This window comes from Canis lupus, chromosome 11 (assembly GCF_003254725.2).
Source record: "Canis lupus dingo isolate Sandy chromosome 11, ASM325472v2, whole genome shotgun sequence".
In the NCBI taxonomy this organism is placed as follows: domain Eukaryota; kingdom Metazoa; phylum Chordata; class Mammalia; order Carnivora; family Canidae; genus Canis; species Canis lupus.
In genome coordinates, this window is record NC_064253.1 from 50,418,529 (window position 1) to 50,445,917 (window position 27,389).

At 38.7% G+C, this 27,389-nt stretch overlaps 1 protein-coding gene across 3 annotated transcripts in view; it reads right to left on the minus strand.

Moving 5' to 3' along the window:
• Positions 1 to 27,389, minus strand: part of KIF24 (kinesin family member 24) — a 74,866-nt gene that overhangs the window by 21,918 nt on the left and 25,559 nt on the right. For all 3 annotated transcript variants that reach the window (XR_003129754.3, XM_025432385.3, XM_025432384.3), the window contains exons 2-6: positions 24,850 to 25,497; positions 19,790 to 19,979; positions 13,915 to 14,012; positions 9,998 to 10,213; positions 4,443 to 4,530 (exon numbers count right to left, since the gene is read on the minus strand). Coding sequence is in view for 2 of the 3 variants with exons in the window: in XM_025432385.3 (XP_025288170.1) it covers positions 4,443 to 4,530; positions 9,998 to 10,213; positions 13,915 to 14,012; positions 19,790 to 19,979; positions 24,850 to 25,472 (1,215 nt within the window). In the remaining variant the exon portion in view is untranslated. The remainder of the gene's footprint in view (positions 1 to 4,442; positions 4,531 to 9,997; positions 10,214 to 13,914; positions 14,013 to 19,789; positions 19,980 to 24,849; positions 25,498 to 27,389) is intronic.

Consider the following 27,389-nt stretch of genomic DNA (forward strand, 5'->3'; position numbering starts at 1 on the left):
GTGCAAACCTAACGTGTTGAGGAGTCCTTTCCTGTGTAAATGCCTTTTAGGGAAGGCATGAAAGAATTTCTGTTCTGATCATTTCCTCAGCTTCAGAAACAGCCTGAAATCACCATTCCTTTCAGAAACTATGAAATAAAGCAGCTGAACTCTAAGTAAAAATGACTCAGTTTGTGAAGATCATCAAACTTCTAAGTGACATACAGACTCAAGTGTAGTGGTTAAGGTAGTGAAGTCTGAAGTTAGAATGTCTAGGTTTACGTGACAGCTCTGGCATAGGTTGTGTGAACTTTTGCAATGAGCAAAATTTTACAAGCCACTCAACTTTTCAGAGCCCAGTTTCTTATCTATAAAGTGATAATCTCATAGGTTACTTATGAGAACTAAAAAAGATTATACAAGATGATACATGTAAAACATTTAGAATCATGACTGGGACATGGTAAATTCTCAATAAATACTCTTTTTTTTTTTTTTAAAGATTTATTTTGGAGAGAGAGAACACAGAGGGGAGGGGCAGAAAGAATCTCAAGCAGATTTCCTGCTGAGCCCTAAGCAGGACTCAATCTCAAGGCCCTGAGATCATGACCTGAGCCGAAATCAAGAGCCCAATGTTTAACCAACTGAGCCCACTCAAGCCCCCTCCCCTCACGCAGTAAATACTCATTTAAATAAAAAAAAAATATTTTTAAGATTTTTAATTTTTTTTTTTTTTTTTGTGATAGTCACACACAGAGAGAGAGAGGCAGGCAGAGACACAGACAGAGGGAGAAGCAGGCTCCATGCACCGGGAGCCCGACGTGGGACTCGATCCCGGTTCTCCAGGATTGTGCCCTGGGCCAAAGGCAGGCGCCAAACCGCTGCGCCACCCAGGGATCCCCTTTAAATTTTTTAAAGTAATCTCTACACTCAGTGTGGGGCTCAAACTCAAAATCCTGAGAACAAGAGTCACAGGCTGGATTGACTGAGCCACCCAGGTGCCTCAAGATGTAAGTTCTTGAGGTACCTGGGTGGCTCAGTGGTTGAGCATCTGCCTTTGGCTCAGGTCGTGATCCCGGGGTCCTAGGATCGAGTCCCACATCAGGCTCCCCATGGGGAGCCTGCTTTCCTTCTGCCTACGTCTCTGTCTCTCATGAATAAATAAAATCTTAAAAAAAGAAAAAAGAACATCTTTGTGTAAACTTCCAAAACTTTCTTTTCACAAATATAAAACAACCAGAGTTTCATGCAAGAAATAGAGCTTTATAGATCAACATGAGATTCCATGGGCTGTCCAGTGCAAGTGAACCAAAAAAAAAAAAAAAAAGAAGGAAGGGAGCAAAAAATAGGGAATGCATTTGGGGGGAAATGCAAGTCTGGGAGCTGAGCAAAATTAGTGCAATCAACTTAAAAATCACTAGGTTCCCTTTTCTTCTCATTACCTTCTCCTCCTCCTCCTCCTCCTCCAATTCCTCCTTCCATAACTAAAGTCTATTAGGCAAGTTTCTAAATCTAGGTCCTTTAGACAGAACGAGTTATGTGAGTAGTGAAATGGGGACCTGCCACCAAGATAGTAGAGACAACTGCTGAATTCTGTTGCCTGGGAAACATTCAGGGACATTATTAATAGGAATAGATGTGGCAAACTGAGCTAGTGTCTCACCAAGCATTTTATGTATGTTATTTCCTTCCCTATCACCCAACCCAATCATCTATCATCCACATGTTTCAGGCTCAGAAAGGTAAAGGACATACTGAAGGATATATGGCACTGGGACTCAGGTCTGTCTGGTTATAAGGCTTTACTAAGCTTTCTTCACATATACCAAAGAAGGGCTATGAGCACTTCAGTAGTATAGGCATTGTATACACATTTAGTTTCTATCACTGGCATAGAACTGAGGCTCATCTAGGGGAAGCTTTCACCATGTGGACTCTGCTACCAATTATAGCTGGGGCAATGATAAAACATGAACAGATTTATTAGAAATTAGAGAATGGATACTCATAAGAATGTAAAATGGCTATAAAAAGGACTTAAAAATCTATAAATCTCTGCTACTAAAAAAGTACTCATCAATTCCCCGACAGAAGAAATCTTGATTCCAAATCTGAGAAATGTGATGAGTCAGTGTGTCCTCTGTAAAAGCAGGGAAGACCTGGTGCCTGCATTAAGACCAGGTAATAAAATACACCTGAAGGAGAAGGTCCTGGAGGAAGGACAATCTCGTGTGAAAAATGAGGCTACTAGTTAGTTGTGCAGGTAGGCAACAAGTGGCCATGCCTGAGTGAACCTGAGGGTGACACTCAAAGATGACACCAGACAGTGACATTTGAGTAAACACATGGGTGATACCTGAGTGAGCATGAACAGGAACACCTGAGAAAGTGTGACATCTGAGTTGGCAAGTGCTGTTGTTTCGAGTCAGTAAATATTTATGAGGGCATCCATAATTTATATCAACTTTCCACCTTGATCTCAGCTGGCTTCCTTGTACATCATATATATTACAGACTGAGAGTATTGATGACGATAATGATAACACACTAACAAAAAACTTCTTTCTGTTTTTCTTAGGAGATATATCTTAGGAAAGAGCAGTACACAAAACTCTTCAAGGGTAGAGGAGGTGATTTGACACAGATTGTCTGTTAACACAATGATGGCCCATAGCTAAGGAAAAGGGACTTCCTCCTAAAGTTTGCTCCTTTCTCATTCAGTTGGTTTAATCTTCAAGGATAAAGGTATTAGGGGAACGAACTCTCCTGCCACTCCCTGCCAAATGAAGGAATGGCTGGGGGAGGAAGATGCAAGAGGACCACAGTGAATAGGAGTATGAGAGACAATTTCCTTAGGACACCACAGTGGAGGGAGCACTGGACAGGTTAAGAAAGGTCAGTTTCAGGGAAGCCCCTTCAATACATCCCACAAACTTTTGTTCTGCATCTGCCTTTACAATTCCTAGAAAGGGGCTCTTGGCTCTTAGGTAACTCTAAATTAGCTCACTTATGTGCTACCCTCAAATTTTAGATCCCAGGAATCAGGAATATGATAATTACACAAATATGAAGTCCCAGCCCTTAAGCAAAATTTACCTATTTGTCCTAGGAAAAGGAAACTGTTACAAAAAGACATCAATAGTGGGTCATCTTGCCATTTCATACACCTAAGTCTCTGGAAGGGTATATTGTGAAGCTGTTTTAAAGGCAGGTTTTATCAAGTACCCAGCCTGCCCTTCTAGCCTTCTCTCTTTGACTCTAGGCAGGGTTGGTGGATATACTAAAAGAATGACTATAATGGCTGCAGGCTGCATGTTAGAATCACCTGGTGAGGTTTTTTTTTTTTTTAGATTTTTAAAATTTATTTATTCATGACAGACACAGAGAGAGAGAGAGGCAGAGACACAGGCAGAGGGAGAAGCAGGCTCCATGCACTGGGAGCCCGATGTGGGATTTGATCCCGGGTCTCCAGGATCGCGCCCTGGGCCAAAGGCAGCACTAAACTGCTGCGCCACCCAGGGATCCCTTCTTATATATTTTTGTAAGGTTTATATATAATAATGAGTAAGTGTTAAAAGATAAATTTTTTTAAGAAAGATTTTATCCATTTATTTGAGAGAATAAGAGAGGGGGGGGGGGTGGAGAGAGAACACAGCAGGGAGGAGGGGGGAGGGAGAAGGAGAAGCAAACCCCCACTGAACAGGTCGCCCAATGTGGGGCGCCATCCCAGGACCCTGAGATCATGACCTGAGCTGAAGGCAGATCCCAACCGACTGAGCCATTCAGTGCTCTAAAAGATAACTTTTAATAGAAGAAGATTTAAAAATACTTTTGGAAGGATATATATAAAAAAAAAAACTATTAAAATTAGTTGCCTCAGTTTGAAAAGGGAATGTAAGGGACATTTTATTTTCATTGTACCTCTTGAATTTATTTTTAAAGATTTTATTTATTTCTTTGAGAGAGAGAACCAGCAGAGGCAGGAACAGAAGCACAGTGACAGAGACAGGCGGATTCCATGTTCAGCACAGAGTCTGACGCAGGGCTTGATCTCACAACCCTGAGATCATGACCTGAGCTGAAATCAAGAGTCAGATGCTCAACTGACTGAGCCAGCCAGGCACCTCTTACCTATTAAAATTTTTACTTAAAGTAAGAATAGTTCTCTCTAGCAGCTTTTCCTACTATCTTAGAAATATACATTAGCAGCCTGTGAAACTAGCACAGGAGTATCCCTCTCATGCATGAGGTTCTCCCATATGCTCTGTGGCAATGAAACAACAATCCTGTAGGGAAAGGAGCTGTCTTCTTAGAGGACTCATGTTTTATAAATGTGAAGAGGAATGCCTGTCATAGCCTTTTGGGTAAATCTGAGTCCATTTTACTTGTTAGATAGGAAAAATGAATTCTTTCTCTGTACTTAGGCTGTTGCAGGGGGTGGGTAGTAAGGAAAGAAGAGTTACCTCTAAGAGGAGCTCCACACTATCCACCTGAAGCTCTTGCAGTCCCACTATCTGTACCACGTGCTTGCTATCTTCTCTTGCAAAGAGCCTGCAGATATAAGAAGATGGTTAGTATGGCAGACCTGCTGTAATGGACCTTGTTCTTGCCTCCCCAGAAACCATTCCATCATTCTCCTATTAGATGGCAGTTCTGTTATTTGAGTGAGATTAATGTGTATGCTCCTGGTCTACTCCCACACCTCCTGACACCAGCTCTGGGCTTCAGAGATGTTCCTTGACTGTTGTAAACAAGTCAGCATCTTTGGCTACAATTAAAAGAATGAACATTAAGATCCAGACCTATGCCAATCAGTGGGTCATATATTCCTGGCTTCAGTGATTGGTTCAGGATTGGATATGGGAACTCTGCTGGTCCAATCAAAATAAAGTCCTAGTCTCTGGTTGTTAGGTTGCCTGGGAGTGAGGTGCTGGTGCTCTTTCTTTCTGGAAGTGAAAGTACATGGCCCTAGGAACAGTGGCAGCCATTTTGTATTCACCAGAGAGCCAATTTTGGAGGCTAACATCATAGAAAGCATAGCTGAGCAAAGAAATTAGGTCCTTATAACATCCCTGAGCTGCTAGAGTAAATAGATCCTAAGGCCTGATTCTCCTCTAGGCTTTATCTAATTATATGAGCCAATGCCTCCCCTAAATAGCTTAAGCCAATATAAGTGGGGTTCTACTTTATTTCCAACCTAAGGAGTCTTGATATATCTTCCAAGGGAGGAGGAAGAGCTGGTGCTGTGACTGAATTTCTCAGGTCTGTATGTAAGGTTATGCGGTCTATCATCATTTTTTTTTTATTTTTATTTTTTGGTCTATCATCATTAAACCAGATACATCAAGGCACATGTATTGATTGAATCTATTAAAGACTCTAACATTATTTTTCTCCCTTAATAAGATAGTGATTGAAGTTAGGAATGGAATTCCATTGGGCAGCCCGGGTGGCTCAGCGGTTTAGAGTCGCCTTCGGCCTAGGGTGTGATCCTGGAGACCTCGGATTGAGTCCCGCATCAGGCTCCCTGCATGGAGCCTGCTTCTCCCTCTGCCTGTGTCTCTGCCTTCCCCGCTCCTCTGTGTCTTTCATGAATAAATAAAATCTTTAAAAAAAAAAAAAAAGAAGAATGGAATTCCACTTTACAGCCAAAAAAGGAAATAATTTTCTCAAAATTTTTTCTTTTTTTACAAAAGATTTGAGAGGGCAGCCCGGGTGGCTCAGCGGTTTAGCGCTGCCTTCAGCCCAGGGTGTGATCCTGGAGACCGGGGATCGGGATCGAGTCACACGTCGGGCTTCCTGCATGGAGTTGCTTTTCTCTCTCTCTCTCACTCTCTCTCTCTCTCTCTGTGTCTCTCATGAATAAATAAATAAAATATTTAAAAAAAGAAAAAAAATATTTGAGAGAGAGAGAGAGAGCATGCACACAAGGGTGGCATGGGGGGGGCGGGGAGGAACAAAGGAAGAGGTACAAGCAGATTCTCCACTAAGTGGGGAGCCCAATGTGGGGCTTGATTCCATGATCCTGAGATCATGACCTGAATGGAAACCAAGAGACAGAAGCTTAACCAACTGAGCTACCCAGGTGCCATTAAAAAACATTTTTCCTTAGTTTATGTTTCACCCCAAGTTTCTAAACTTTTATAGAAGGACTGGAAGAAATCAGCTTCACCAATCTCTGTGACCTCTCAGAAAACAACTATTGGTACAGTCAGGCTTCTGGAATAAAGGAAGGACCTAGCTTTCGGAGTCCTCATGTCATTCCTGAACATATTTTCCTAGGCCCTACACCCTAAGCTCACCCCAGAAAAGTTCCTAATGGACAGCCCAAAATGTATTGCTAGATTTTAAAATCTTATAAGCAAGAATATATATATTTTTTAAATTTATTCATGAGAGACACAGAGAGAGAGGTAGAGACATAGGCAAAGGGAGAAGCAGGCTCCATGCAGGGAGCCCGATGTGAGACTCGATCCCAGGACTCCGGGATCACACCCTGAGCCAAAGGCAGGCGCTCAACCGCTGAGCTACCCAGGTGTCCCAGCAAGAAGTATATTTCTATCACTTTTTATGCAAGGGTATAAAAACAATTTAACCTCTACTTTTAAGAGTTAATTTGCGGCTTCATACCTAATTGCAGTTTCAACCTCCCCAGAAGTGTGTTTTAACTTCTCAATCAGACGTTTTTTTGATAAGCACTAGTGAGGTAATCTGTCACATGAGCCCTCTCTATCCCTCTCAAAGGAAAATGAGGTAATCTACCTAATAAGACCCCCTGCGCTTCCCCACAAAGGAAGGTGATCTTGCCTGGAACAATCTTTTATTTTCTTTTGCTACTAACTTCCTTGCTCTAGCCTCCTTTCTATAAAAATCTTCCATTTTGTATAATTCCCTGGACCTCCCCTCTACTTGCTAGATGGAATGAGGCCCGATTCATGAATTGCTTAGAAAAGCCAATTATATCTTTAAAAAAAAAAAAAAGTTAATTTGAAGATCCATAACTTTTGGTTTCTAGCTTATTAAGAGGTGGACTGATCATGTATGTTTCTGTTCACCTTTGTCAAAGTCTCACTATTACTTTTAGGAAATATATTTTATTAAAAAAACACACAGGATACAGCATAACAGCTCTAAACAGAAAGTATGCCATGAGTGGATCAGGACATTTCAGAAGTCCCAGGAAGATAGGCAAAAGAGATACTAATCAATTAGCCAGAGATATAAAAACAAAAAGAAAACACCTACAGCCCAAGACACTTGCAGAGTAAGTGTAGGTTCTTCCCTAGTGAGCCCTAAAAGGAAGCTTCAAAGAAAGGAGTTAGTATAATCCCATCTCCGTGGCTACAATTAAAGAGTGCAAACATACAGGGAAATATATGAGTAATTTATTAAAGAATGACACTCACAAATAGCTGACTAGACACCTTGACTGTCCCTTAACCCAAATAAATTGGATGGACGAATGGATAGACAGACACACAAACACAGCAGCTTGTATTCTCCTGCCAACTGTTCTTTAAACAAAGAGGACTTCAACTACCTCCATTTTGTCCTCAAATTTTCTAATTAGTTCTTTCCAGCTTATCTCTTCATTCAGGAAAAAGATCCTGCAGGCAAAGCATCCCTATAAGAGAATCCAAACTATCCCCTCAAGCAATAAGGACTGCCCAGAGCCAGCAAGCCCCCACTCAGGACTGACCCCAAGATAATGATCAACTTGACCTTCATGACCCACCTGGGAGTACCCACCAACCTTTGTCTTATATTTTCCTTACGTAAACCTAGAAGTATTTTTGGTACTTTGGAAGCAGTCTTTGAAATGTTAGTTTGCTGTCTTCCCAGTACTGGCCTCTCAGAAATAAATTTCTTTCTTGTTTCACCACCACTCATTTACTCTAACTTCGAATTTTGTCAGTGGCTAGTGGTTGACCTGGTCTGTTTGGACCCCCCAGAGCCAGATGCCAGCGCCCAGATACATTCTGACTGGAAAGAGCTCATAAATAAGTGCTGGGGCTTGGAAGAGAAGCTGTGATTGAGCTAACTTGAGGCTTCAGAACCAACAGAGAAGGTAAAAAGAAAAGCAACTCTCCTCCAAAGCAAACCCAAAGCAGAACCCTTCTTTATTTGGCAGTTGCTGTGTCGGGACAGAACCCTGAACACCTGTATATTCTCTGAATTGTGGCATACCTGAAGGTCCCCTTTCCTTTGGAATAGTCCACAGATGGCAGTCTGCCCAAGCCTAGTTGCTGGTTTCTCCAGTTTCACAACTTAATATCCTAGTACTCCTCTACCATGGGGGCCTGCCCTATCATGCTCTCCCTTCTGAACTCAAGCTGCTCTTCTACCCCCACCTCCCATTCCAGTGCTTGCCTGAAGCTTGTGGAATTTGCACATCCTTTTGGACAGCTCTGTAGGGGCTTGGATACCTTTGCTGGAGGCTAGTCTCTGTCATTGATTTAGCTTCCCCAGCCCTCTACCATGCTTAGCCTCAACTCTCTCTACTTGGTGTGGCTGCTCCCAACATGTCACAGGTCTGGTTAATTCTGTTATGACACCCTTTTATCTTTCCACGTCCCCTATTCCATCTCTCCTCCTTATTCTTCCAGTCAGTTGGTACCTTCACAACTTCATTGTTTCCTGCTCGATTGAAGTCATCTGTTTCAACCTAAATAAAACTTTATGCAGAAAAATACAATAGGGATTTAAAGTCAGAGTTACTGAATTCATTTCTAAATTACTGTATTATGTTGCATGGGCTTATAAGAGTTAAAAGTCTAATGTGAAGAAGAGAGATTTTTTTTTTACTGATTTCAGAAAACTATCATTAAATTTACCCTAAGATTATTGAGAGCAAAAAAATAAGAGAAAGCAGGAAATATTATTTATGGTTCTTCTAGTGTAATAATAGGTCAAAAGCATAGGAAAGGATTTAAGTACACGTTGACATCCTGACTTCCTGAAATCATGACCTTTTTCATAGACCAAAATAAAAGGGACAGTCTTTCAATAAACATTAGGATATTGATCACATAAAAATAATACTAATGCAGGGCCCCTGGGTAGCACAGTTGGTTGGGCATCCAACTCTTAGTGTTGGCTTGGGTCATAGTCTCAGGGTCCTAAGAATGAGCCCTGTGCGGGGGTCCAAGCTCAGGGAGGAGTCTGCTTGGGTCTCTCTCTCTCTCTCTCTATCCCCCTTTACCCCTCCCCATGCTTGCTCTGTCTCTCTCTAAAATAAATATTAAAAATCCAAATGGGGGATTCCTGGGTAGCTCAGAGGTTGAGCATCTTGCCTTTGGCTCAGGTCGTGATCCCGGGGCCCTGGGATCAAGTCCCACATCGGGCTCCCTGCATGGAGCCTGCTCCCTCTGCCTATGTCTCTGCCTCTCTCTCTCTATGTCTCTCATGAATAAATAAAATCTTTAAAAATAAATAAATAAATAAAATACTAATGGAAGGCTAATTTACATTTTTCTCTAGTTGAACTGATGGTTTAAAAAATATTCATCTGGGACGCCTGGGTGGCTCAGTTGGTTAAGTGTCTGCCTTTGGCTTGGGTCGTGATCCTGGGGTCCTGGGATCAAGCCCCGCATCAGGCTCCCTTCCTCTCCCACTCCCCCTGCATGTGCTTTCTGTCAAATGAATAAATAAAATCTTTAAAAATAAATATTCAGGGGAGCCCTGGGTGGCTCAGCGGTTTAGCGCCTGCCTTCGGCCCAGGGCCTGATCCTGGAGTCCCGGGATTGAGTCCCACATCAGGTTCCTTGCATGGAGCCTGCTTCTCCCTCTGCCTGTGCCTCTGGCTCTCACTCTCTCTCTCTGTGTCTCTCATGAATAAATAAATAAAATCTTAAAAAAAAAAGAAAAGAAATATTCATCTGATTCAAGAAACTTATTTCACAAAAGGGCACAAATATAACAAGGCCTCGCATTAAATCCCATGATTCCATGATCCTGTGGGACTCTGGCCTAAAACAACGATTCACAGATTTATAGTTTCCCCACTCATAATCAGTACCTTTTTCTTCTATTTAAGAGGTCATAAAGCTGTCCACAGTAGATTTCATAGAAGCTGATCCACACGAAGAGGTGCCTTCTTGGCTGGGATACTTCTAGTTGCCTGAAGATATCTTTGGCAGCCAGAGCATAGAGTCCTGGGTTCTGATGAGTTCCTATCATGGTGTAGGTCTTCCCGGCACCTGTCTGTCCATATGCAAAGCAAGTGGCATTGCCTCTAGGGGAAAAATAATTTGTATAACATATATACTAAGAGAAATGCTAATCTACACATAGATTTTTCATGACAAAAATCAGAAACAGAATCCTGTTTATAGCTGACAAAATTCAACTATACGCATACAATCCTTTAAGGAAAGAACAGAGCTTTACATTATAAAAATGTAGGAAGAAGAAAAAATATTCTCAAAGAAGGACATGAGTTTTTTAATAGGAATTTGTTATGGAACTGGTTATACCATAAGACAACTGGCCCCACATTCTAGAGATCAAGTAGATGATTTTGCCTTAATCCTAAAAGGTAAGTTTGATGAAAGAAGTAATAGAAAATTGGGATGCCTGGGTGGCTTAGTTGGTTAAGTGTCTGTCTTCGGCTTAGGTCATGATCCCTGGGTCCTGGGATCGAGCTGTGCATCAGGGAGTCCCTGCTCCTTGGGGAGCCTGCTTCCCTTTCCCTCTATCTGCCACTCCCTCTGCTTATATTCTGTCAAATAAATAAATACAATCTTTAAATAGAGAATTAAAATAAATACAATAGACAATGGAAGACTATATGAACAAGGTGTTAGTGACTACTCATAAACATTAAGGAAGTTTAGACAGAGGTAAAATCAGTATAAGCAAAATAGTTGAGGAATGACTCATAAAAGAGCTTTTCTAAAGGCCTCAGTTTTCACTTTCATTAATAAATTAATAGGTTACTTGTTTTTTTAAGATTCCTTCTAGCCCTGACATCATGTGATTCTAAGTGAGAATCACTATTCCCGCATGTGGGTGGGTATGTGTGTGGTTAGGACTGTGAAGAACTGCAGAATTAGAGGTGAAGAAGAAAGACAGAGACTAATCTTCTGATCACATGTTTTCAGAGGAGCTAGAGGCCAAGATTATCTGAGTATCAGAGGCCCAACTATGTAGTGCAGAGCAGTAAGTGACCATAATGTTAAGTAGTAAGCAGCTATTGCAGACTCTTGAACAGGAATTGCATGGATGAATGATAAAAGTAGCTTCTTGCAGCAAGAAAAAATGTCTATGTACAGACACAGAGGTAAGGGGATACTGGAGGTGGGCAGAGAGATGAACATGAAGAAAGGAGCCTGAAGCCAGAAAGAAACCAAAGAATGAGTAATAGGAAAACGGCAAAGGAACCATGGAAGTGTGAGAAGAAAGAGATGGTAACTAATCAGATTTAAGCTGCTTGAGTAGAGACCAGTTACTCCTTGTCTTTTGAATCCAGGCTCCCAGCTGTATAGGTACTTGGATACACTGGTAGAGGCAGTGTGAGGAAAAGCATTAAAGGAGGAAAATGTGAACAAACTACAGAAGATTCAGCAGAATGAGACTAAAGAATAATATCTACCTTATCTTTAGAACATTTTTTAGTTTTTTTTTTTTTTTAAGAGAGACAGAAAATGTGAAGAGGGGAGGGATAAAGGGAGAGGGAGAATGAGAATCCCAAGTAGGCTCCATACCCAGTGCACAACCCAATGCGGCACTTGATCTCACAACCCTGAGATCATGACCTGAGGGGAAATCAAGAGTAGAAAGTTTAACGACTGAGCCACCCAGGCACCTCATCTTCTGAACATTTTAGAGATGCGCTTTTTGAAAAACAACAAATATGGATATGAAATGTCTCTTATTATGGTTCGCAGAATGGATGCATTTAACTTGTACTTTTTAAAAAAAGATGTATTTATTTTAGAACTAGAGAGAATGAGAGCATGTGCGTGTGTGCACATGCATGAGCAAGGGGTGGGGCAGTGGGGAGGGAGATAGAGAGAATCTCAAGTAGACTCCCACAGGGGGGCTCAATCTCATGACTCCAAAATCATGACCTGAGCCAAAATCAAGGGCTCATGCTCAAGTGACTGAGCCACCTAGGCACTCCTGCACCTCTTATTTTTTAATTGGTACTGGCCTAACATTCAAATTCTAACTTTAGAAACTTGCTCTCTTAAAAAGTACTCCCTAGACTTGGTGCATAAGAAATTGAACCTGAAAGGAATCTCACTTTTTCAGCCTGCTCAGAATAAAAAAAAATTTTAATGACTTCTACAAAACAATAAAAAGAAAAAAACTGGGCAAATGAAGTTATCTGAATGGCCAATGAGCACATTTCTGAAAAGATTCTCAATTAGGCATTTGGGAAATTCAAATACAAACCAAAATGAGATCAAGTTATATACCCATTAGATTGGCTGAAATAAAGAAGACTGATGATGTTAAATATGGTGACATAGAAATGCAATTCACAGGGTGCCCCTGATACTCCCTGCCATACTCATGCTCTCTCTCCAATAAATAAATAAATCCTAAAAAAAAATATTTTTTAAAGAAGGAAATTCGATTCACATATATTGCTATTGGGAATATAAAATGGGTATGTGGAGGTGCCTGGGTGGCTCAGTCGGTTTAAGCATCTGCCTTCAGCTCAGTCATAATCCTGGGGTCCTGGGGTCAAGCAACACATCAGGCTCCCTGCTTGGCAGGGAGTCTGTTTCTCCCTCTTGTGCTTGCTCTCTTGCACTCTCTCTCAAATAAATAAATAAAAATCTTTTAAAAAAAGAAATGAAATGGGTGTGTAGAAAACTGTTTGATACTTTCTTATAAACACACACCTATCCAATGACTCAGTAATTCCATTTCTAGGTTTCACCCAAGATAAATGAAAACATGTCCAAGAAAAAGACTTGACCAAGAATGTTCATACAGCTTTATAGTCCCAAACTGGAAATAACCCAAATGTCCATCAACAAGAAAATGGATAAGTTGTGGTATATTTATAGAAAGGAACATTATTCAGCAATAAAAGCTATGGATACATGCAACACGTACTAATACCAAAAAACATTATGCTAAGCCAAAGAAGCTAAGCATAAAAGAACCTATATGGGAATGATTCTATTTCTGTGACATTCTAGAACAGGCAAAACTAATCTATAGTAAAGGAAAGGTCAGTGGTTATATAAGACTTGAGGGTGGAAGTTGGAGATTTACTAGGAGGGTACATAAGAGAACTCTCTGGGGGTGATGGAAATGGTCTACTATCTTGTTTGAGGTATTGGTTACTTGGACAAATACAAGTATCAAAACTCATCAAACTTGAATACTTCTTAAGATCTGTGCATCTAATTTTATTTGAATTATATCTCAATATTTTTAAAGTTCTAAGAATTATTTTTAAAAAGTCAAAATACTCTGGAATCCGTGATTCTAGCAAGCTGTTTGGCATTTTCTATCTATACATGCCTATATTTTGAATAAACAACAGAGTCCTTAGTGCCTTTTCGGTCCCATTTAATGTTTATTGTGAATAATTATTTCAAAATTTAAAAAATACATCTATAAAAAACAGGTGACAGTCACTTACCTATCCCACTCCAGTGAAAAGAGTAACTGAACTATGGGTAGGATATTTAATTCCTATTATCAAAAGTTCAAACTACAACCATTTAAGCCTTTTTATTCTGAGGACTTTCATAAAATTATATTATTGACAACTTATATTTTTGCTGAAATTTTCTGAATGCTTGGTAAATCCAAAAGAGACAATGCACTCTTCAGAAGAGTCTAAATTCATCGGATTAAAACACAAATTAATGTCTAATTCAAAAAAATAAAAAACATAAATGATACTTATAAAGAAATATGTATTGGAAAACAGTATGAACCAAGCAAAGCAAATAATAACTATCATACCCATTGAAAATATGCTGAATGAGTGGGTGAGTAGTCTTCATGTATACATCCCGATTGGTGCATGCTTCACCAAAGACTTCATCAAAATAAAAAACATGCTGAAAAAGAAATGTGATTTTTATATAAAGAGGTATTTTCTGGGTTTTCTTCACTATTCTAGTTAACACATAATAAAGGTGCAAGTACGTTTTCAACTAATAGTAACTGACTATGACAAACTTAGAGATAAATAAGCAATCAATAACTATCAAATGATAGGGCTTTCTTAAGATCTCTGTAGATATGTTCTTACAATGTAAAAACAAAAGCACACGATTTTTGTTCTTTTTCTTTTTTAAAATATTTTATTTATTTATTCTGATAGAGAAAGAAAGAGGCAGAGACATAGGCAGAGGGAGAAGCAGGCTCCATGCAGGAAGCCCAATGTGGGACTTGATCCTGGACCCTGGGATCACGCCTTGAGTCAAAGGCAGATGCTCAACCACTGGGCTACCCAGGAGCCCCGATTTTTGTTCCTTCTTAAGTAAATTATGAGTACATGACAGCTAATCCTCCTTAGGTCCAGGAGAACTGAATTCTATGGGGGTTATCCTCATAGCCCAGCTAGGACTAGCATATTTGAAATTTGGAGGAATTATAAAGGAAGACTTCCATTTCATAGGTTACATAGCTGGCCTCCCCCCCCCCCAGTTTTATTTATTTAAAAAAGATTTTATTTATTTGAGAGAGAGAGTGAGCAAGAGAGAGAGCACAGGAACAGGGGCAGAAGGAGAGGGAAAAGCAGACTTGCTTGCTGAGCAGGGAGCCTGACTTGAGGCTCGATCCCAGGACCTTGAGATCATGAGCTGACCTGAAAGCAGATGCTTAACCAACTGAGCCACCCAGGCACCCCTTTTTCTTTTTTAAAGATTTTATTTGAGAGAGAGAGAGTGAGCGCAGGGGTGGGAGGGGGTGGCAGAAGGGCAGATCCCCACTGAGCTGGGAACCCAACATGGGGCTCCATCCCAGGACCCAGAGATCATGACCTGAGCCAAACACAGATGCTTGCTTAACCGATTCAACCACCCAAGAGCCCCCAAAGCTGAGTTTTTAATTCCATGAACACTTATTGCTCAGCTGGTAACATGTATAGTTGCAGTAGGCACTCCAAAGGCCCAAAGATATAGATATTACCCTACCATTACCCCAACTTCACACCTAAAGATGTGAATCCAGACAAGTATACAAATGATTCTAAGCTAGAAAACCTTTGAGAGATAAAGTACATGTGGAATTCAAAGGAAAAGCATATTCCTTCTGATTGGGAGAGACATTATGAAAAAAGACTGTACGCAGAAAGAGCCATGCGGGAAGAAGAAGAATTTAGAGGTAGAGATGGAGGCAGGGGAAGATATTCTAGGCATGAGAAAAACCTCAGCAACAGTCAAATGAGGGAAGCACAAGGAACATTTAGGAAACAGAGAAGATTCACTGTGGTTGAATCATAGGATCTTGGTAGATAGAAAGGTGAAATAGAAGGCTAAGAATAATGTATTAGGACTATGTTGCATGGGTATTAGGAGTAGCCTTAAGGACAGAATGTTCATATTTAATTTAGCAAATAGTGGGTAGACAATAAAAAACTTTGCAAAGGAAAGAGATGCTCTGAGCCATTTTACTGGAAGACTAATCTGGCTTCACACTGTGAACAGACTAAGAACAGGGACACTGGTAGTAATCCAATGGTAATCCAGAGATTTGAATTCCCAAATCTTAACATCTGCTGGATTATCCTCTGTTTTAGAAGGGTCTAAATTCAATGATGACAGTAAAAATAAAGAGATGAATGCATGAGAAATTTGGCCACTGCCTGGATATGAGTTGGTGGGGAGAGAAAGTAGTCCACAATCCCCAAATGAATAAACCATGATAATCTGGAAAAGGATAGAAGACCCTATTAAACTGGATCTGGAAAGAATTAACTTAGCAGCGATAATCATTTGCATAATTAAGAAGCTTATTATGTTGGCAGACCAACTAACCCTGAGTAAAAAAAATCCTAATTTCAAGCCTGACTGTAGTGTAATAATGGCAGTCCATGTGCAATGAATGAGACATTAAGCCCTTTCTTCTACTACCTCTTGGGCATACTCTAAATATGCAGTTGAGAAAAATTGCATGGGAAAATCCAGCAAAGTGAATTTGGGCCAATTTACTGTGTGAGTCACTCTACTCAGGTCTGATTCAGTCTTGTGTATCATTACAATACATTGGAATAGAAATTTGCTAGGTCACCTGAACAGAAATTATTCAATTATTGTTGAATGTATTAGTTAGAAAATATCGCCAAAAGTTAGAAGGTGAGAAAATAATGAATCTGTGCAGCATGATAAAGAAATCTGTGAACTTTTAGTGGTATGAAATATGTGATAGGACTTTAAGAATAATAAAATGTTTTTAACTGCTGAATCTGGGTGACAGGCACATAAGGGCTCATTATACTTTTGAATAAACTTGAAAATGGCAATAATAAAAAATAAAATCTATTGCTAATATATATATATATTTTTTTGGCATTTCTCAGCAAAATAAAAAAATGATAACAAGTAAATGTGAAAACTTTTTAAATTCCTTTACTTCATTGAGTATTTGGCTATTCTTCATCTTCTTCTATAAGTGCCTGTAAATAACTTTACTTCTTGAGTATATATCTTAGAAAACACATTGATTAAAGGCATTAGTATCTTTCCTTCCAATAGGACTTAGGCATTGATTTTTCTAGTACTTCTGTAAATATCCTTAATGAAAGATATGTGAACATGTAAGATTAGTATTATTATAATTACTGCATATATTATAATATATATTTATATTTTTTAAAGATTTATTTATTTATTCATGAGAGACACAGAGAGGGAAAGAGAGAGAGGCAGAAACGTAGGCAGAGGGAGAAGCAGGCTCCATGCAGGGAGCCGGACGTGGGACTCGATCCTGGGTCTCCAGGATCAGACCCTGGGCTTAAGGCGGCGCTAAACTGCTGAGCCACCAGGGCTGCCCATATTAATACATATAAATATAATAAATGCTAGCAGAAGATATCTAAATACATATATTCCATAAAGTCCTTTCCATCACATATATTTCATTTGATCATACTTAATTAATTAGGTTGTATCAATATACACTTTAGCCCTGATATGATCAGAGTTCCATATTTTATTTTTAAATAAGTTTTTCAGATTATTAAAGTAACATGTATTTATAGAGTATCTCTGGAAACATAGAACAGGTAATAGTGGTTGCCTTCAAGGAGGACATAGAATAAGCAGGACACTTTTCACTGCATTCCTTTTTGTATGTTTTGATTCTGAAACAAGTATATCTATGTTACTCAAAATTTTTTACTTTTTAGGGGCACCTAGGTGGCTCAGTAGTTGAGCATCTGCCTTTGGCTCAGGTCATGATTCTGGGGCCCTGGGATCAAGTCCTGCATCAGGCTCCTCTCAGGGAGCCTGCTTCTCCCTCTACCTACGTCTCTGCCTCTCTGTGTTTCTCATGAATAAATAAATAAAAATCTTAAAAAAAATGTTTTTGCTTTTTATATAAAAGTAGCATGCTGATTATAGACAAATTTAAAAACATGGAAAACAGTAAAGAAGAAAATAAAATTATCTACAAATCTTACTATCCAGGGATAGCCACTGTTGACTTTTTGATATATTTCAGTACCATCTCTTTGTTCTATATATATTTCTTTATTTAAGAAATGGAATGAAATATATACAAATTTGTTTCCTTGTCCTTTCACACATTATGTTGATATAAAATTAAATGCTAAGCAGGATAGCACATTGCATATATATGATCATATATACTAAATAACAAAGAAGATTTGAAAGTACATTTAATTAAATGGATATATATAAACTTATTGTTTGAATTCTTGAATAAGTTTAAAAATTAAAACCCAAAGAGTCTAGGATCAATATTTATTTGCTAGGTTTGCTATCAACCTCCTTTTTCTTCTTTCCACTTAAGGAAAGAAAAGGGGGTGAAAGCCCTCCCAGCACTTGTATGACATTGATAGGTAAGGACTTTGACCTATGAGAGCAAAGGTCCAAAGTTCAAACTGCAGAGAAAGTGCTATGAAAACTATGGGTGTTCAATAAGTATTGACCAATGGTAATGACAAAGAAGTAAGGTTATTATGTTTTGGAATAATGGAAAAATACAAAAGATAAGACAATGCTTCTTTGAGGGAATTACTGTGACAGAAGCATCATTAAGGGCTTCTTGGGTAGATGGCAACTGGACAGGACTATTACTATGGTTATAAGTAGACATGGAACTAGATAACATTATAACTAATTGACATTTAGACCATCTTCAAAATAAATACCTCCCATCTAGACCTAATAGATTGTGCATTGATCAGCAGTCAATAATGCTGTTAAAGTAATTGGGTTGTTTATACAGTGGTCTAGTAATTTAGTGCCCATAGAAAGACCCAGTGGATTACTTTGAATGTTGCGGTGAAACCCAATTTTGATAACCAAAGAAAAAGATGAACAATGCCAAATATAAAAGAGGGGGAAAGTGTTAACAATTTGACTTCAGTGTTAACATATTTATTCTAGGAGAGTAAAATTTCAGCTGACTAAGGTGAAATGCTAGCACAACAGATTACTCACCACTTTTCTTCTCTCTAGCATTCACTGGGTTTTGAGACAAGAGAGCAAGAGAGAGAATAGTATGAATGTAATATGAATGTATATAGAGGCAGATTAAGAGAGACTTGAATTCCCAAATCTTAACATCTGGTGGATTATCCTCTGTTTTAGATTGTTTAGAATTGCTTCAGGGCAGCCCAGGTGGCTCAGCGGTTTAGCGCCTGCCTTCAGCCCGGGGTGTTATCCTGGAGACCCAGGATCGAGTCCCATGTCAGGCTCCCTGCATGGAGCCTGCTTCTCCCTCTGCCTGTGTTTCTTCCTCTCTGTGTGTGTGTGTCTCTCATGAATAAATAAATAAAATCTTAAAAAAAAAAAAAAAAAAGAATTGCTTCATAATTTTAAGAGTACCTAAATTATGGCATCTTCCATCCATGGCCTGCTGCTTCCATAGGAGACTGAAGTTATTCCAAGGTTATCTATCTGCTTGAAATAAGTTCCTTTCAATATCAAACTCTTTCTTCTTGGACTCTTATCTTTCTGGCAGGGAGTGAACACTTTCTTATGTGTCTAAGTCACTAGTGTTCTATTTAAATCCTTATATGTTAGATGTAAAAGTGAAATCATATCCCTGGACTGCATTTACTTGCTATAATCTATTCTATACAAAGTAACCTGCTCAATTTCCACCAAGTTAAATCTAAACCCAAAGACAGTTGAGAATCAAAATAAGCAGTTGAGTGGCTATCTGGAATTTTGTTGCTCGAAAACATATCCTCCATATTAAACTCCAGATTCAAACTCATAATAATAAGTTCATACTGTGAGATACAGGCAAGAATTGAGACTGACTATGGGATCATCTCAGAGTCACTCTGGGGCATATACTCAGTGACTAGTCCTACCTACCACCACTACATTCTTTTTATCACCTTAAGACCCTTTTTTGCCAAAGAGGTATAATAACATTCATGTAAAATGTGTTAAGCGAATATATGATGCAATTCTATAGCCTTAGAATGTAGAAATTACGTTTTTGTTTCCTCCATTGCACTATATTTGTTTAAAATGAAGGTCCAGAGTATTAATGATTTATATCACGTATGAATACCAACACCCAAAGCAGAAATTGGGTTTTAGAATTTGTATGCTATCATTAAAATAAGAGCAAAAAAAAAATCTACACACTTGATCATATTAATTCCAAACACAAAAGGAAAGCATCATACCTGCAGAATATATTGTGTAAGGTCAACTGCTTCTTTCTTTTCATGAACAAGTAGCGTTTCTTTGTCTTTTACAGTAACAATATTAATTTCTCCACGACGTACCTCCCTCATGCCCAAAGGGCGTTTTCGAACACAAACTCTAATTTTCTCCATCTCAGTCCAAGGATTCTCTTTCTCTGAGGTGTTCTGTCTGATATATATTTAGAAGTGGGCTTTAATTAATAATAGGATAAGGCTACTTAAGAGGTCAAAGTATCAGTATATTTTGTTATTTTATATACACATTACACCTAACTTATATACACATCTTACATATATAAAAAGCTTTCTCAGTGTCAACACTTTAATCTGTAACTTATACATATTAGGTGTATAGAAAGTTCTTTTACTAACTAAATCCTCCCGATTACTTCTATCTCTATCCCTAATCCACTCCATCCTCTGTCCTGCCAACAACAAACAAAAAAACTCTAAAACCCTAAGAGTTGCTCTAGCTCTAAGACATATGTTTGGCTTCCAGATGTGGTCTTCCAAAAACTTCTATATGTCTTTCTATATATCCCCCCAAATCAGGCTGGTTAATCCTCAAAATCAAACACAGTTATGTTTTGATCACCCCTCCAAGGCCTTTAAAATACCTAAAACCTGTATCTATTGCTTTTTCTCAATCCAATTATTCTTATACATTTACTGTTTTCTTGATCATTCAATCTAATTTCTTTTTTTATCCTACCTGGGATCACCTTGATCCTTGAATACCTTGAACTAGGTGGTAGGTTTCAATGTACTTTTTCTCTGTTCCTCCTGGTATACTCTGCCCTCCCTTTGTCTTGCTCTCTCAGTTCCTCTTTTTATTCACCTGATATGTATTTGTTAGAACACAATCCTGTATTTCTTCTTCCTGGGACAATTTTACAACTGGTGCTGCCCACCACTATCAGCCTTCTATTCAGACGCATGTCTTCTCTGGCTCTGACTTCAATGAACTTAACAATCTTAACAGCTAGAATATTTGATGAAATATTCCTTGAGCTAGGGATACAAAATTCACCAGGTTTACTTACTGAGTCTAACGGGGCTATATACACTTATCTCTAACAACTGACCGTTTACCTATATAGAAATTCCTCTTAACCTAGTAACAAGAAAATAGGATTCTTGAAAGTAGTTTACCAGATCAATGCCTTTGGTCCATATACTAAGATTGCCTTAACAAGACAAATTAGTCCCTTCCTTTTACACTTTAGAATTTGATTAATAGCCCCTAAAAAGCCTTTTATAATAGATTTTACACAGGATATTTCACTATATAATTGTTTCATATCAATTTCGATTTTCTGAGCCCTCCAACTGGCTGGAAAATTACTTTTTGCCAGGATTTTACTTAAATTAGTAAAAAGGAGTGAATAAAATTTCTATAGTGCATAAAGGACTACACCAGGCTTTTAAAGCATTTAAGGGAGGGAGGGGCAATGAGAGAGGGAAAGAGAGACTCTGAAGCAGGCTCCACACCCAGTGTGGAGCCCAACTCAGAGCTCAATCTCATAACCCTGAGATCATGACCTGAACTGAAATGAAAAGTCAGACGCTTAATTGAGCGACCCAGCCTGCTTTTCCCTCTGCCTGTGTCTCTGCCTCTTTCTGTCTCTGTGTCTCTCATGAACCAAAACACAGCAGACTTTTAAAAATGTACCATTTTGGGGATCCCTGGTGGCGAAGCGGTTTAGCACCTGCCTTTGGCCCAGGGCACAATCCTGGAGACCCGGGATCGAATCCCACATCAGGCTCCCGGTGCATGGAGCCTGCTTCTCCCTCTGCCTATGTCTCTGCCTCTCTCTCTCTGTGACTATCATAAATAAATAAAAAATTAAAAAATAAAATAAAATAAATAAAAATGTACCATTTTGAGGTTAAGTGTGGCAAAATCTTGACAATCATTAAAAGTAGATGATGGGCAGGTAGGGGATTCATTGTTCTATTCTCCCTTCTTCTGCATATGTTTGATTTTTTTAATAACAAAAAAAAATGTTTTAAGATTTTATTTTTTCATGAGATACAGAGAGAGAAGCAGAGACACAGGCAGTGGGAGAAGCAGGCTCGCTGCTGGGACTCTATCCCAAGACCCTGGGATCACGCCCTGAGCCAAAGGCAGATGCTCAACTATTGAGCCACCCAGGTGCCCCCCAAAACAAAAATTTAATGCATTATTTTAACAAGGGCCTGTGTCAAAATTTTTATTGGGAAGTATTAAAAACCTAATTGTATAAAGCCAATTAAATGGGATAGAAAAAGTCTTTTTCAAAATTGACTAAGGACTCTAGGATGGATCATGTGGTCAAAAAGACTACAGTTTTCAAGTTCAAGGGGCAAAAAGGAATGAATGTTCTGCTAAAAGGCTCTGTTTCTTTTTTAAAGATTGTATTTATTTATTGGAGAGAGAAAGAGAAAATGAGTGGGAGGGGGAGGGGCAGAGGGACTAGGAGACTCCTCCTTGAGCAGGGAACTTGATACAGGGCTCAATCCCAAGGACCCTGAGATCATGACCTGAGCCAGTCAGACACTTAAGCGACTGAGCCTCCCTGGTACCACTAGAAGGCTCTGGTTTTAATGCCCAACATTCCTTAGAAGAGATAAGCTGTATCTTCCTGACATGAAGAGTTAAGACAGCTGGAGTTAGATCTATTTAAGATCTCTAAATGCATTAGACTTTTATTAATTTATTTTGAGCTTACTTGATTTGAGGCATCCAAAGAGAATGCACTTTGGACAAGATGACATCCTAACAGTAAGCATTAAGTTGGTGAGGGAGTTTCTCAGGGTTCTAAAACCTTGACTGCTACTTAGAAACATCTGGGTAAGAATATGAGAATTATTGGGAGGAAATGTCCTTTCTAATCTCTATTTCCCTCACATAATAAAGAGTGAGAAGAGAGATAAAATAATGACATTAAAAGTAAGAAAGCTCAATGGAACAGCTTTCATTCTGGGTTTGTCATGTATAAACCTTGATAAGAGCACTTACCTCACCATATGGTTGTTTGTCATCCCACTCACTCCCCTTAAGAGTCTAAGAGCCTCCACATATCCTAATTATCTTTACAACTAGAATCAGACCTAGAAGAGGTGATACTTAATATGTGCCACATAAATGAAATAGCAGTATTTATTTAATTTTTTTTTAATTTTTTTTAATTTTTTTTTTTATTTATGATAGGCACACAGTGAGAGAGAGAGGCAGAGACACAGGCAGAGGGAGAAACAGGCTCCATGCACCGGGAGCCCGACGTGGGATTCGATCCCGGGTCTCCAGGATCGCGCCCTGGGCCAAAGGCAGGCGCTAAACCGCTGCACCACCCAGGGATCCCGAAATAGCAGTATTTAAACTAAAATATTCATTCTGTCCAAATAAATAATGTAAAGTGGTATCTTTATTTATAAATAATTCCAGTTTAGATTTTTATGTGTTGTTCAATACAAGATTGTAATATTCAAGAAAATATCTCTTCTTTCACCAGAGCTAACTAATAGGACAGAAACAATCCTGACTTTGATAGTCATTGTCTAGAACTAGAACAATCTAGTTCTCTAACAATTAAAAGAAGAAAAGAGTACTATATACTCTATGCTCTGCTAAACCAAATAAAGTTTTCAGAAATACTATAAAATGCACTATGTATTTCAAATTACTAAAAGCACTTTTACCTGTAAAATTGAGTCTTTTATTTTTGGGGTGAATAAAAGAACTGGTTATGAGATCCTCTGAAAGCTTAGCCAATATAAGACCAGATGTAAATATATACCTTGTTTTAAAGTATAAATAATAGCCTTAAAAAAGAAAAGGAAAGAAAAGGAAATGTGGCTTAAGTATGTATTTTGTTTCAGGATGCCTGGGTGGTTCAGTTGGTTAAGTGTCTGCCTTTAGCTCAGGTCATGATGCCAGGGTCCTAGGATTGAGCACTGGGCTCCGTGCTCAGGAGGGAGCCTGCTTCTCCCTGCCGCTCCCCCTTTGCTGTGCTCTTTGTCAAATAAATAAAATCTTAAAAAAAAAAAAAAAAAGAAGGTATTTTGTTTCTCCATAACTTGCCATGTATAACTTTTAAAATAACAAAACAACAAATGTGTTATTTTTAAAAGAACATGCTTTCTATTATACCAATTCTGGTATTAGAGATTATTCAATATTTCAGCTCCTAGGGACCTTAATTTCAACATTTAACTTAAAGCACTAAGTGAAAATAACTTATTGTCACCCTGAGTCTCAAAGTCTAAGCTACATTAAAATGTCTTAGTCTTCTGCAATCACCAAAATCATATGTTCTTGCAGGGCTGGAATAGAAAAAAGCACTCAAAATCAGGACCATATTTCAATGTGTGCAGGTAAACTAGTTGCATGAAAGAACTACTTAATTTGGGCAGCCTGGGTGGCTCAGCGAGCAGTTTAGCGCCGCCTTCGGCCCAGGGTCCAATGAGACCCGGGACTCAGTCCCATGTCGGGGTCCCTGCATGGAGCCTGCTTCTTCCTCTGCCTGTGTCTCTGCCTCTCTGTCTCTGTGTCTCTCATGAATAAATAAATAAAATCTTAAAAAAAAAAGAAAAAAGAAAAAAGAAAGAACTACTTAATTCAACTACATGCTCTTTGTTTTTAAGCTCTATATCTCCTGGTTGAAGTGCATTTGATAGCCTTAAAAAAAAAAAAACCCTGTGGAATACGCACATTTTTTCCATTGCAGAAGGCCAGTTAACTATTTTGCCTTCAAGGATGCATTATATGTATCATGTTACACTATAATAAATAATAGAAATAGGTCTGCTAACGGAATAATAGCAGACCCTGGCAAGTAGCAGCTGTTTGACATACATGAACAATATCATCTTTCTCCCATCTGGAAAGTCCCAATTCCTCATGAACTTCACCCCATCAAGGTACTGCTATTATTATTGCAGAAGCTGTTCACTGTAGTTTTCTGTAAATAAGGAGTGGGTGCTCTTAATCATGGAGGCTTGCCCTTGCCTGATGCTATCCTCTCCATCATACCCCCCAAAAAGATAAAAATGATTACCTGCTACAAGAACGAGGGATTCCATAGTTATACCCTGAAACATGAGAGATTCTTTGAATAATGGGAATATCATAATCCCCCAGGATTGGAGAAAAGTGATTTGATGAAAAGAGTGAAGTGTTAGTTTCTGTTTGCACATAGGAACCAGCAGCTGTAGCATTCAGAATTCTTGTTTTTGTATGGTAATGGGAATCATCCGGCAGTATGTGTTCCAGCACTTTTAGGTAACTAGACTTCTGTTCATTTACAGAAAAATCTGATAAACTGCACATTTCAAACCCATTGTTGTTGGTAGTTCTGTCTTTGTCGTCAGCAGGAGAATCAAAATGCAGTTGCCGGCGAGGGCCAGATCTGGATTCCCAAGGCTTACTGCACAGGCGGTTTGTCTGAAGAGGATGCTCTGGGCTACCGACTTCTTTATCTTCTTCCTGCATAATTTTAATTATTTTGATAAGTTGGAAGAGACGTTTGCGGTCGTTCATGTCACGGACTCCCAATTTAGAGTAGTCTTTCATTGTAACGTTGGCTAATTCATCTATTTTTCGAAGGCCAAGAGCAGTAAAATGAGGATAATACTGTGCAAGTTCAGCTTCACAAAGACATTCATACAACCAGGATGTCATTTTTGTGAATGAGTTTCTATAAATTCTGAAAAGGAAAAAAAAAAAGCCATTTACTTGAAATAACGGTATATATAATTATTTTGTTAAAAAATTAAAATCACAAAACAAACATGCAGAAAAATTCATTCTAGCATGCCAAGTTTTCAAATACATTTTTCTTCTGAAATAATTAAACAGTACAGTGCATAGGGAAAGATGCTTAGATGCATTTGTAGTAATAGATGTAATTTGTTCATCTGCTTAATACAAATAGAACTTCAATTGTATACATACACAGGTACATGCACACACACACACAATGCAAGTTACTTACTTAATTCTAGGAAGTTCCTTCCAACCTTGCAATGTCTACTTAACACATGTCACAAACTACTGAAACCTTGTTCCCAACCACTGATTGTAGCAAGACTAATTTTAGATGTTCAAGTTAATGTCAAGGCATGTTGCACAACTGTTTCCTATGATTAATGAACAAAGGCTAAGAACTCTTTCAGAATGGAAAGCAGAATTAAATAGCAAACCACAGAACTGATATAACTCAGAGGAAATCACATTTGTATCTGCTGAGTACTGGCAAAAGTTAGTTGAATAAAGAGGTAAAAACATCATTAATTCAGAATCTAATTCAGGATCTCAGATCATTCTAAAAGGTAGGTGAAGGTAGGTGGTTGTAGATGTTAACTTGCACAGAATATGAATACAATAATTTTCCTAGGATAAATAAAATAAATAAGTAAATAACGTAGGAAATGGTCAAAACTTTATATGGTTGTTGGAGCACCTGGCTGGCTCGGTCAGAAGAGTACGTGACTCTTGATCTTAGGGTCGTGAGTTTAAGCCCAATGTTGGATATAGAGATTACTAAAAACAAAAATAAGATTTTAGGGGCACCTGGGAGGCTCAGTCAGTTAAGCATCCAGCTCTTGATTTCTGCTCATCAGGATCCCAGGTTGTAAGCCCCACATTGAGCTCAGCACTCAGTGTCTGCTTGAGATTCTCTCTTTCTCCCCTTCTGTCAATCCTCCCCTTGCACTCTCCTCTCTCTAAAAATAAACAAAATCTAAAAAATAAATAAATAAAAATTTAAAAAAAGATTTCAAATGGTCAAATACTGTAATCCTCAAAAAATTTTAACACCAAGGTATTTAATCAAATACTAATAAATGATGTGTTAATAACACATAATCCTAGTCTATTACTGAAGTCAGGACCCCGAGGAATTCTCTACACCACTGTTAATCAAGTTCAAGTTTGTGAAAATATTAAAAACATTTTCTCAAAACTGTTTTAAAAGCTCAGTTTTCAAAATTCAGTTAGTTAATTCTCAGTAAAGATTTTTTCACTTTAATTTATATTTTGTCTTCATTCTAAGAGAAACAGAGTTGAGGGCCAGGTAATAAAGGTGATTAAAGTAACTTCTATAATTAACTTTGGAGGAAACACTACTTAGGGTGAGGAAAAGGCTACACATCCTAAACTCATCCATTTATGGAAGATTTGAGGGCGTGGGGGAAGGCCACAAATTCTTCGCATGTCCTTTCACATCAAGAGGCAGTGTCTTTTTCCTCCCATTGCATCTAGGTTGGCCTTGTGACTGTTTTGCCTAATAGAATGTGGTGGAGCAACACTCTGTGACTTTCTTGCCTTGGCCTCAAGAACCCTTGCAGCTTCTGCTGTTCTCTTGCAACTCTTCTACTACCATGTGAAGAAGTCCAGCCAACAGCCATCATTAAAGCCACATTTGTGAGAGAAGCCATCATACTATTTAGCCCCAGTGGCACCACCAAATGACTGCAGCCACATGAGTGACCCTTGGTGAGACCAGAATTACCTAGTTAGGCCTAGCCCAAATATGTGACTAATAGAACTGTGGGTAAATAAAATAGTAATTGTTTTAAACCACTTAATTTTGCAGTA